Source organism: Carassius carassius, chromosome 1 (genome assembly GCF_963082965.1).
Source record: "Carassius carassius chromosome 1, fCarCar2.1, whole genome shotgun sequence".
NCBI lineage: Eukaryota > Metazoa > Chordata > Actinopteri > Cypriniformes > Cyprinidae > Carassius > Carassius carassius.
The window spans coordinates 37,161,443-37,173,312 of record NC_081755.1 but is presented as its reverse complement, the minus strand read 5'-3'; the positions used below and the strand labels follow the sequence as shown (position 1 = coordinate 37,173,312).

Genomic DNA, 11,870 nt, shown 5'->3' with positions numbered 1-11,870 from the left:
AGAAGCTTCCTCTCAGGCATGAGCTGGGCTGGGCATCAGGGAGTCCCCACCATAGATACAGAAAAGGCTTCAGTTCATTGGGTCCCACGGCCCAGCACTGGGAGTCACATGGTACCATTATGACCAACCCCCCCTTCCTCTCCCTCAGAATCCATACGAGTGGGGGAAGGGAAGGAGAGGAGGGAAGTGGGAAGAGAAAGAGGGAGGGTTGAGTTGGAAGCATGAAGGCAAGGTGAAGAGTGTGAAGCAAACAAACCAGTGAGAGGGAGTCTCGTATCCTCCGCCGTTACGGAGAAGAGGAAATCATAGCCACAGCCCTGACCCTGTGCCTTTGCTTTAAGCACATAGCCTGAAGCAAAGGATTACAACAATACCAGACAGACAGACAGACAGAGAGAGAGAGAGAGAGAGAGAGAGAGAGAGAGAGAGAGAGAGAGAGAGAGAGAGAGAGAGAGAGAGAGAGAGAGAGAGAGTCACAGATAATAGGAACACCCCGGAGCATTTGACTGGATAACAGGCTGTCGGAGAGGGAATTTATCTCAGTGGCTCATCTTCAGGGTGCCTCCTGGCTATGTAAGCACTTCTGTGGATTTTTGTAAGGATTGCTTAATTAGGGAGGATACTGAGGGAATATTGCACTAAGAAGCCGAAATAGTGTGCCATGAGTGGGAACAGGAGGCGGAAGAGGGATTGCTGAAGCATGGAGCAGGTGAGCCATATACAGCCTGTGTACTATTACACAGAACGAACATGTTTCCCGTTTCATGCTAGTGATGCTTCGAGCAAAAGCAAACAGCACAGCAGGATGCTCGCATCAATCTCTACCAGCAAGACAACCCTTAATTCTACTGCACGGCTTACTTTTAATGTTTTTATCTTATTCTGTTCATGATTGTCTCTTTGTGATGCTGATTTCATTCAAGGAAAATATCATACAGCATTTAACTGAGAAAGGGTGTTGGTATCAGAATCACCATTTGATTTGAATACAGTCCTTGCTGTATCACTGCTTTGGTTATAAGAGTAACCTTTAACTCTGCTTTGCATGACAGCGATGCACCTAAAGCATGAGCGTGCAGATACTAGTCGAGACAAGTATATCATATTTGATAACTGCAGATTAAGGTTAGCATTGTAATGTAGTTAAAGGTAATATTGCACTTAAAGAAACATGACAGATTGTTTTAGTTTAGTCAAACTTGATTAACCCCAGTGGGGAAATTACTAGGGTTACAGAGGTGCTTCTGTAATCACACACACACAAAAAAAATTGCATGCTTAAAATACTGGGTAACACTTTATTTTAAGGTGTCCTTGTTACAGGTTACATTTACTTACTATTATAATAACAGTAAATTACGCATAATTACATGCACGTAACCCATAAGACAAACCCTAATCCTAACACTAACCATATAGAAAGTACATGTAGTTAATTAATATTACTCAGTAATAAATGTATTATTACACTGTAACAAGGACACCTTAAATAAAGTGTAATAATGTATTGGATAAACAAATGTCAGGTGAAATGAGTATATTACATTAAGATTTCTCAAACTCAAAGAGCTCAGAAAGCTGATGATGGATTCACAAATACAGATTTTACAGACATTGAACATTCCACTAATATAGAGCTAATATTAAATGCAAATTTTGAATAGTCTTAAAGCATATATAATTATTAATTGCTATATAAGAATTATTGATTATTCATATAGTATTTATTAAATATCGCTACTATTATATATATATATATATATATATATATATATATATATATATATATATATACACACACACACACACACAAAAGTAAAATTTATGACAAGGGGCTGCATTTCTTTCCTGCAGTGACACTAAAGAGAAACAAGGATGCTGATTCCCTGGGCTGAATTTTCTGTCTGAGCATTATGTCACAGTCTCAATTGTTCCTTTGGGACAGCCACGGGTGTGAGAGAAAGACAATGACACTGCAATCTGATTGCGTTTAACCCAGGTTTGAATAGCATTTAGCAAAATATATATTTGCTAAAACATATTTCCCTCTTTAAGGGTTTTTTTATTTCTTTGCTGTTTTTCCCACTCTCCGGTGATTAATTATTCATGAACTCATTCAGCCAGGGACATGGCACGTTTTCAGCCATGACTTGCTCAAGGCTAACGTCAACCAGGTGATGTCATCCCCATGCAATAGTAGGGATGTCATTGAACAGGACAGTTGTATTATTAGAAACATTACATTGTGTGAATGTGTGTGAGAATATGAGGACCTGTGAATACACAATACTGCAAAAATAGTGGCACCACTGGAATATAACATGTCTGTCATTATATTCCACATCTTTGTGTGTGTGTTAAACAATCAACAGCATTTTTGAAGCAATTTATGTCTGTTTAATGACATATTAGTTTGTGACATGATCCTTAGCTTGATTCATGCTAATATTGTGGTGCGGATGTTTCATATAATATCTCAGATTCCCATTTCCGCTGTAGATTTATAGTGTTTGACATTCAGAAGTATCACTAATGTGTAATTGAGTGTTACGAGAGGAATAGGAAGAGGCTGTTATGGGCAGAGCTGAACAGGGACCTGATCCAACCTCCAAATGTGTGTTTATTTGTGTAAATGCATTGTCATGGAAAAATGCCAACAGGGTTAGACTGAGAATAGCAGTAGATCGATATTCCGAAAGAAAAAAAAGTAACACACTTCTCTGCTCTAATTGGTGAAGGGGAGTATAAGGTAAAAGGAAAAAAGCTTTGCATACTTGACATTTTCCCTGGTCAATGATACAGTCCAGAAAATATGTGTGTGTGTGTGTGTGTGTGTGTGTGTGTGTGTGTGTGTGTGTGTGTCTGTGTGTGTGTGTGAAGGTTGTCTCATTGATCAGGTGTATGGAATGACTGGAGGACAGTAACAGTAGCTGGCTCTGTAAGCACAAGTGCAAACCAACTAAAAATAACAGCTGAGTTCGTCCTGCTAGATTCTTCTGATCTGTCTGTAGCTTCTTTTTGTCTTAGCATCATCAAAAAGCTGTACATTTATTTATCTATGATATGTATAAAAAAAAGACTTTCACAAAATGAAAGAAGTGGCTGTAGATGAATTAGAATTAATGAGGAAGGGGACGGATTGGTCAGCATTTATTGGTATCTAATATGCAGCAATTATTTGTAATCTTATATACATATATATAAAATTTTGCTCCACATTTGACATTTTGCAGTCAGCTTCATTTCTGAGTGAAACTTGCACATTGTTTAATTTCTTTATCTCAGATGATGTGGATTAGATGCAAGATCTGCCAAAAAAACAGACATTTCAGATGTCTGAATACATCAGCAAAAAACATTTTATTCGGCACTTTTTGTTCTGCCTCTACAGCTTCTGTATGTACAAGAATAATGGTCAACATATTATTTAAATACCATAAAGTAGAGTCTATATATTCTTACTATATACTTCTGTATCCAGAAGACACTTTATAAAACAAGTTTCCATTAGATTTGAAATAAATTTACTCCAAGGGACAACCTTTAGGCCATCTTTCTTCTGAAGGCTCACCACAAGACAAAACAGCTCTCGTGTTGTCTGAATGAGCCTGTTTTCTCTGCTGCTGTTTGAGTAGTTATTAACATTAAAGCTGGAGCTAATGACCTGTTACTTCATCACTGTCCACCAGCATTGAATTGCATAAATGAGTGTGTGTGTTGGAGAGTGAGAGATTGAGAGGTTGTCTTGCACTCGTTCATCTCGGTCCCATTCATATTTTCTTCATCCTGTGCCCTCTTCTCCACCCTTTTACATCCATTAGCTCTTCTATTCTGCCTCTGTCATTTATCTTATCCCTCTCGTGGCCCTATTGCGATATTTTTGGTTTTGGTATCATGCTGGCTAGATTACACAGATTATGGATTATATTTGGAGGGAAATTCATCCCACTCTGCAGTTAGTGGGCAGATGGCTGAGGGTTTGTGCTCACCGAAGCAGATGTTTCCATGTTTAATCTGCACGTGTTTCCACATGGCAGCAGAAAACGGCCTCATATTAGCAAACTAACTAACATCATTGATAGATTTAGAATGCAAACATTGTTTTTGTAGTTGAAGTAAATTATAAGGGAGGCTACGGGGCAAAACTATTGCTCTTAAATGGAGCATGGACTGTGTGGCTTTGAAGAAACTGGCATGTACTTCTAAGATATGTTTTACAGATGACGCGCTTTCCAGATCTTAATGTATTTAACAGAGTCAGCTCACTTTAAAGCAATGGGACCGGATTGAACAGGATATTAGGTTATTCTACTCAGACATTTTTTGTAAATGTAGGTGACGTCTCAGAGGAGCACATTTAATGTAACAATAACATTTCTTTTACCAGTTAATATCTATTTTCTCAGTCCTGAAATCATTTCAAAACCACTGTAGTGCATATACCGGTATGCATGTTTTTGAACAAGTTGGGGTCAGACAGATGCATCATCCCTTTGGTGTTTGACCTTTAGCCCAAAGGAAGTGATGTAAAGAGAAAGGAAATAGTGGTATGTATGCTATGCCACATGTGTGTTATGAGGAAACAGGACGTTTGCGCTTTACAAGCACCATGAGATGGTCTCAGCGACCAAAAACCATCTCAGTATCCTCATCACAGCTCATAAATAGAGAAAATGGTAGTTCATGTAACACAATACAGTAACAATTCAGAGCATTTCCTCTCACTCCAGTTATTTTTGCCTTTTAGTGCATTCTTCTTTCCTCCAGGGATAATATAGCACAGTATCACAGATGTTTCTGCTGCACATTCATATATTCATACTATATATAAACACTGTTTTCTATGGGCCTCAAAATATATTAAATATTTATAGCAAGTAGTCAACACTTGTATAATACATTTTTTTTTATCCAAGTCAGAGTTGAGTGATTGTTGCTGGTTTAGTATGACGTTTCTTTCTTTCTTTAGCCTGGTAATTTGTAGAACACAAAATGTTTCAAATCTGTCTTCCACAACAAAGCACAACGTCTCTTCATCACCAAAAAAACTGAACAATGTAGATTTACGACAGGTTGTAGGGACCACAGAAGACATGGGGTCGTGAACCCTGTGACCCCTCCCTCCTCCTGACCCAGACACATACAAGTGGGGTTCAACCATACGAGTCCATATTAATCTGGGATTTTTTTTTTTAACTTGGAAATGCACAAAATGCTTTGGGATTCTTAGAAAGTATAAACAAAGAAACCGTATGACGTAAAATGACCAAGAGAGGTCATTTAATTAATGAAAATTTAAATCAAAGTAAATAAGCGACACTGATCAAGTGACTCTTTGTACAGATGGTCAGATGTTCTTCTTCTCAAAAAAGCTCAAGATGCTCTTTGAATCGTTTCAAATCATGCTGGATCATTTGACCATCAAATCCAAATTTAAACACCAACTTGTGGGGTTCATGTAGCTCGAGTGCTGTTGTTATTAAAGCAAATACTGCAAAATTCAGAAATTCATGTAATTGTTATGCTAATAATACAAATTCTAATGTAAAAAAAGTGCTAAATTAGAAAAATTAAAAAATTAGGCATTTTCATTATGGGACTCTATTTGAACACCACTGTACATCTTCTTAAAGAAACGGGAAAGACCCAGACAGCTTGAATTTATAGCATAACATTAGATCGTTACATAAAAACACAGTAGTACTAAGTGTACTTTTTACAAGCTAGCTGCCGGGCTTTATTATGAGTGCTGCATGGATGATGATGATGATGATGATGATGATGATGAGAGAAGCACATGGGGAAAACTCTGCTGGAGCCATATACATGCTTGATTTAACAAATGTTTTGCTACAATGCATAAGAGTGACTTTAACATAAAAGTAAATGAAAAAAAAGCCAAAAAAAGCTTAATAAGCAAAAGGGCAGTAGAATGGAAATTATGAGAAAAAGAACCTACATGTGGCTGTGTTTTGGCACAGAGCTACAGTCTCCCAGTTGCTGTATCTCCTCTTATCTTGTGGCTTGCAGGGGTTATTGGGATAATTTGATCTGGTCTGGTGTAAGAGAGGATAATGGGCACTGGAGGGAATTCTGAGCTCTCTCTCTCACAAGCACGAACACATACACACCACACATTAAAGTTATAAAAAAAAAAAAATATATATATATATATATATATATATATATATATATATATACATGGCAACTCTGTTTTTTCAGCTTCATTACTCCAGTGTTCAGTGTCACATGATCCTTCAGAAATCATTCTAAATATGAAGATTTTCTGCACCAAAATAAATTAATAAATAATACAAATATCATTACTTTGCCCACAAAACTCAAATAAACACAAAATCAGAAAAACATCTCCTTCCTCATTTGATATTATGTGTTGAAGAAACACACAAAAAAGGAGCTTGGAGTATTGCAAAAGGCTCTGTCTTTTCCTTCTGTCTCTAATGACAGCCACATGGGCTTCCGAGGCATTGAGTCAGTGGAAGGGCCCAGTGCCATGTTTTCTATGTTTTCTGCAGCACCAGCAGTGTGTTTCTCAGTGCCCTGAGGACGAGAAACTTTAAAGGGGTCATATGATGCGACTTCAAGTTTTCCTTTCTCTTTGGAGTGTTACAAGTTCTTGGTACATAAGGAAGATCTGTAAAGTTGCAAAGAATAGAGTCTCAAATCCAAATAGATATTCTTTATAAAAGTTAAGACTCGTCCACGACCCCTTAAAACTGTTCGTTCTAACATGCCCCCAAATCTCTAAGTCACGATGTGGGAATATTTGCATAACGCCGCCCAAATGTTCACACAAAGAAAGAAGGCATAACTTTTATTCTCTATGTTGCCACGGCCGTCATGCCTTGGATATATGGTTTTATGTAAAAAGACAGTATAAGTTATTATAATCAGTAATTATGTCCCAACCGGATGCAACAAAATTTATTGGGATTTATTGGTTTTGTCTTGTAGTAGCGGGACACAAGGCATCACAGTATGGTGAGGGTTGTAACATTTCCATCACACACTTGAGGCATTCGTCCAATCCCAAAGCACTGGATAGTTGGCCAACTAATAGTTGGATAGTCAGAGCACACCTCACTTTTCAGAACGATGAGCTTTGTAAAAATCGACGTGTTTCAGAAAGGCAGGGTATAGAGGAGAAACAATAATGTACAGTATGTGGAAAATGTTTTTTTTAACCTTAAACCACATGAACACATTGCATTACACCAAATAGACAAAATAATTTTCTTTTTAGCAGCATCATATGAACCCTTTAATGTACTGGCTGATGGTCTGCAGCTTTCCAGAACTCCCTAACTCTTCAATTCAATACAGTCCGATTTAATCAACAAGACAGCATACAAAAGAAAGGTTTTGTTTTGCCTTTGTCCCACTGTGACCCAATGTACTCCACCGCTGAGTTTCTTAACTTGATCTAAGTGAGCACAGAAGTGAGGTCACTGTTTGCTATGTCTCCAGGCAGCTTTGTCAATGTGCCGCCGGTCGGCCAATAACAATGAGCCAGCTTGAGTCGACTTCCTACTGTATATTTACTTGACAGTCATTTCACACCCTAAGTCTTCCCGAAAATCAAACTAACATACCAAAGACAGGCAGCTTCAGTTCTTCAAGTCAGTCAAGACTGAAAGACACAAACATGAATGCTTTTGTGGGCTATTTTTATTCAATGTTTCTAAGTAAGACTTTAAATCCAGTATTGTATTTTTCTGTGGTAAAATGACCGGTCTAAAGCAGTGCCCTTTAAATCAATACTACATTTTCTCATCTGTTTGCCTGCATCTCATTGATTGATCTGTCATGACCACAGCGTGACCTGCAGAGACTGAAGCGCCTATGTTTAATTGTCACATTCTGCAGGTTGCATTGGCTATAGCTCCCAATCTGTAACCTCTGAACTCTCCAGCTCCCATTTTCCTCCATGCATTATTCATAATCATCCCATGTTGTGTCACTCTTTAAGAGAAAAATATTTTTGCCATGGTTTCTCTTTAGTAAACCATTGATGAGTCAGAATATACACTAACAAAAAGTCCATGGTAATACCATGTTTTAAGCATGTTTAAGCAAGTCTGTCATCTACTAATAATTACAAAATCATGTTTACAATGCTCATGTGCTTTCAAAAGTTTTAAATTACTTTATAATAAAACGACTACCGTAATTTAAAAATCTAATTTTCATTATTTGTACAGGTCATTTAATATGCAGAGTTGATGTTTTGTTATTTATTAATAAAAATTTTATTTGAGCTGGTTTTTTTTACATTTTTTTAAAACATTGTTTTCAAATTATTGACCAGGTAAACATGTAAACCATTTTTTAACACTTTAAGGTTAAAATGCTACATTTGTCTCTCTTGAGAACGAATGGCTGTTAGGCTACATAAACTATAAAGTTAAAAAAAATGTGGGATATGTACCATGGTTACACTATTAATAAACTTATGCAAATGTAACATGTTGATACTGAATGTATCATTTATGTAGCCTATTATGAAACCGAAAAGTATTTGTGATATTTACATTGTAGCCCAAGAATATCATGGTCCATTGGCGAAAGACACACAAAACCCACTAATCATTTAATAAAACGATATTATCATCTGATTCCATCACTTTACTATGGTCTTTTTTGTAGCTCGCTGCTAGTAACATATAAAGCCGTCGTGGTAGTTGTATCTTTCGCTCTACAGGCTCATACTTTACTCACCTTCCTATTTTCTGTTATGTCTTTTCGTTCCCGTCTATCTTTTTATCTGGGTACAAAGAGGGCTTTGTTTTCCTGGCCTTGAACGCACCGCGCTCTGGCGCCCGTCACGCGTCCTGCTACGTCACAGTTTCCGAACGCGAACGCGAACGCGAAGCAACGTTTCGCGTAATAGCCGCCAGAGGACGCACCGCGCGCCGCCCGTTACCGCACACAGATTAATAGCTGTAGTGGGACAGGCCAGTGGAGGAACTGAACGGATTTGCATCGGGCCGAGGGAAGAGAGAGGGAGGGCACTGCGGGCAGCCCAAACAACGGGAAAGAGGCGAGGGAACTGAAGAAAACTGGATAGGTGAAAGCCACGGTCCAAGATAAATCGCTCAAAGCAGAATTATTTTATATACATCTTAATCGCGACCCCCGCCTCCCCCCGAAACCCCCTCTCGGTATCCCCCTGGAAAACAAGTTAAGCTGTCCAATGAATGGAGTTGCATTTTGCCTTGTTGGAATACCTCCGTATCCAGAACACGAAGTAAGTGCAAGACTTCTCCATACTATAACGCAATGCGCACTGAGCTTTGGATACTCCGCAAAAGTTTGTGTGAAGTCGAGTTGAACATCATTGTGTGTGTGTGTTAAACACTACTGCTGTATTAGTCAGAGAGCACGATTTCCAAAGAGGATTAAGTAGCGTGGCTACAAACAGATGACACCGCTACTACTACAGATACTCTTTTTAACCGCGCGCTCGGGTTAATGATCGCATTTTACCGCTCGGTAGCTTATTAAGCGGGTATTTACCGTGATAAACGTCTGAAATTGTCGTTATGTAAGATAAAAATCACATTGTTGTTGTCAACGCCGCCGTGAGCTCAGGATTCAGCTGCACAGCCTGTCAATCAATCAATCACTGCACAAGCCATTTACCTATTTATCAATGATTTAACCAGAGAATCTCGAGTTCAGTCTTTTGATATTGTTTTCTCTGCATAAATATCTCAGATTTATTTATTTATTTTTGTGGTAAATGATAAAGTTTAAGTGAAAATGCTCATCATAATTAGAAAACACGTTTCTAATATTTGATACAGAACCTTTCTTTGTATGTCCGACTTTCCATGATTACTAAATGTAAAAGTTAATAAACTGGTATTATTTACAACTTCCTTTCACTTTTATTGCATGTTAAGAATGGTTGTTATATAGAAAGTTGTATAATGTACTCCAACAGTACATTATTATTATTATTTTAAATATTCATTTAGAGACCATCTGAATTTACAGATAAATGCATTTATCTGTAAATCTGATATTAAAGAAATTATATTGGTGAAACTGATTATTGATTTATACCGTAATATCACATATCACAATATCACATATTCAGTGTTTTCAAGTACAGCTATTATATAAATTGAGATTCAAAATTATTTTGTAAATGACTTCTTTGCAGTTTGATCTGCTTGACTACTGACAGTTTTAAAAAATGTCAAAAATGTTCGAAAATGAATTGTGTTTTATTTCTGGATATTTCTCTCCCGAGCAGGCTGCTCGCCTTCATCTGTACGTCTGTTTTTATTTATGAGGAGGGAAAGAGGAACCGTTTATTTGTAAACCACTGTATTTTTGAGTGAGAGAGTGTGCCTGTGTGTGTTGTCCATGTGTGTTTGGGTGTACACTCGCACATTACAACATCACCCATGGCAATAACTTTATTATCTGTCTCAGATCTTTTCTTTGTCATAATTATTGTTTTACAGTAAGAGGTTTCCTCTGCTCTTCATTTGGACCCTTTTTAGATTCTGATGCTATTTAGCTATAATCTATATTCAGAGGTTATTTAGCATAAGACAAGTCTTTAGTGAATGCTGTAAAATTAAAATCACTCAAATATAATGGTTTGCTTTTAAAAATTAGCTGTGATGCTATAAATAAGTGATAATGTTTCATCAGTTTGAATTCAGGTGTTGTTATTTAGGTTAGCCATATAATTATAAAAAATATTATTTTATTTTTTTTGACAACCAGTACAGATTTTGATCAACATATATATTTTTTTTTTTTAGCATTTGAAACCTGACAAGCTTATTTTTGTGAGCCGTTTTGCTTGAAAAATGGGATTGTTGTATATTTATTTCGAATACTTGGCACTCGCTTTAATGTTTCAGAGATTCTGTATCTATTAGGCTTTTTCATAAAAGGTAGTATATTATAGTGGCATAATAAATACCTAGAGTGTGACAATAAAGTAAGTTATGTGAGTAATTCAGTCTGTGTGTGAATATAACATGAATGTCCCCATGACACACAGAGAAAGAAAGAGGGAAGATAATATTTACAGAGAACAAGAAAAGATCAGGTAGGGAGATTAAAAAACAGATGCTATTTTCTCATTATGGACCCAAATACACTTGATAAATATAGTCTGGTGTTGTTTTGCTCAGAGAGGGTGAAGGTATGAGTGTGTATGTGAGAGAGAGAGAGAGTGAATGTGCTACTCTCTCTCTTCCAGTCATGCCTAATTGAACCCTGATTCAATTATCACAAAGCGGTTAGGCAGGAAGGAGGGAAAGAAAGATGGAGAGAGAAGAGAACATGAGAACACACTTCACTTCATTTAGAGAGATCAGCAGATTGCATTTAGTGTTCACAAACATTAGATCAAAGCAGTCAGTCATACGCACACCGACTCCAGTGAACACATTCAAAACAATTGTTTTGTCAGTCTGTTACCTAATTATAGCATGATCTATATTATGTAATTATTTAGTTATTTAATGTGCGTGATCTATTAATCATGCAAAGAAACATTAAACAACTGTGATTTCGCCCTCTGCTTTAAAAATGCAATTCATTGCTAATACATGAGAAGATTCAGCCTAGAAGGTCTGATTCAAACCTGGAAGGTTCTCAGAGTTGTACATGAGCAGTTTGTGCTTCCTGACCTTTCTTGTCTTATGTATCTTGACAGTCCCTTCCAATGAAGAGAGAGAGAGAATGTGTGCAAAACTACAAACTTAATGTTTAGGTCTACGAGAGCAGAGAGGTGAATGTTAGAGTAGAGGTTCATTAGCACTCAGGCGCTGCTTGAAACCTCGTCACACAGGCCCCCGGAGCTGCTTTACACACTCAAC

General features: G+C 37.3%; 1 protein-coding gene across 2 annotated transcripts in view; it reads left to right on the top strand.

Annotated features, from left to right (window-relative positions):
* Positions 1-425: 425 nt before the first annotated feature.
* arhgap23a (Rho GTPase activating protein 23a) overlaps positions 426-11,870 on the top strand; it is a 67,616-nt gene continuing 56,171 nt past the window's right edge. The window contains exon 1 of one of the 2 annotated variants that reach the window (XM_059558145.1): positions 426-709. In XM_059558145.1, the coding sequence (XP_059414128.1) occupies positions 701-709 (9 nt within the window). In that variant the 5' untranslated portion in view covers positions 426-700. Of the gene's footprint in view, positions 710-8,976; positions 9,269-11,870 lie in introns of those variants that run through there. The other variant, XM_059558138.1, reaches the window with a different exon arrangement.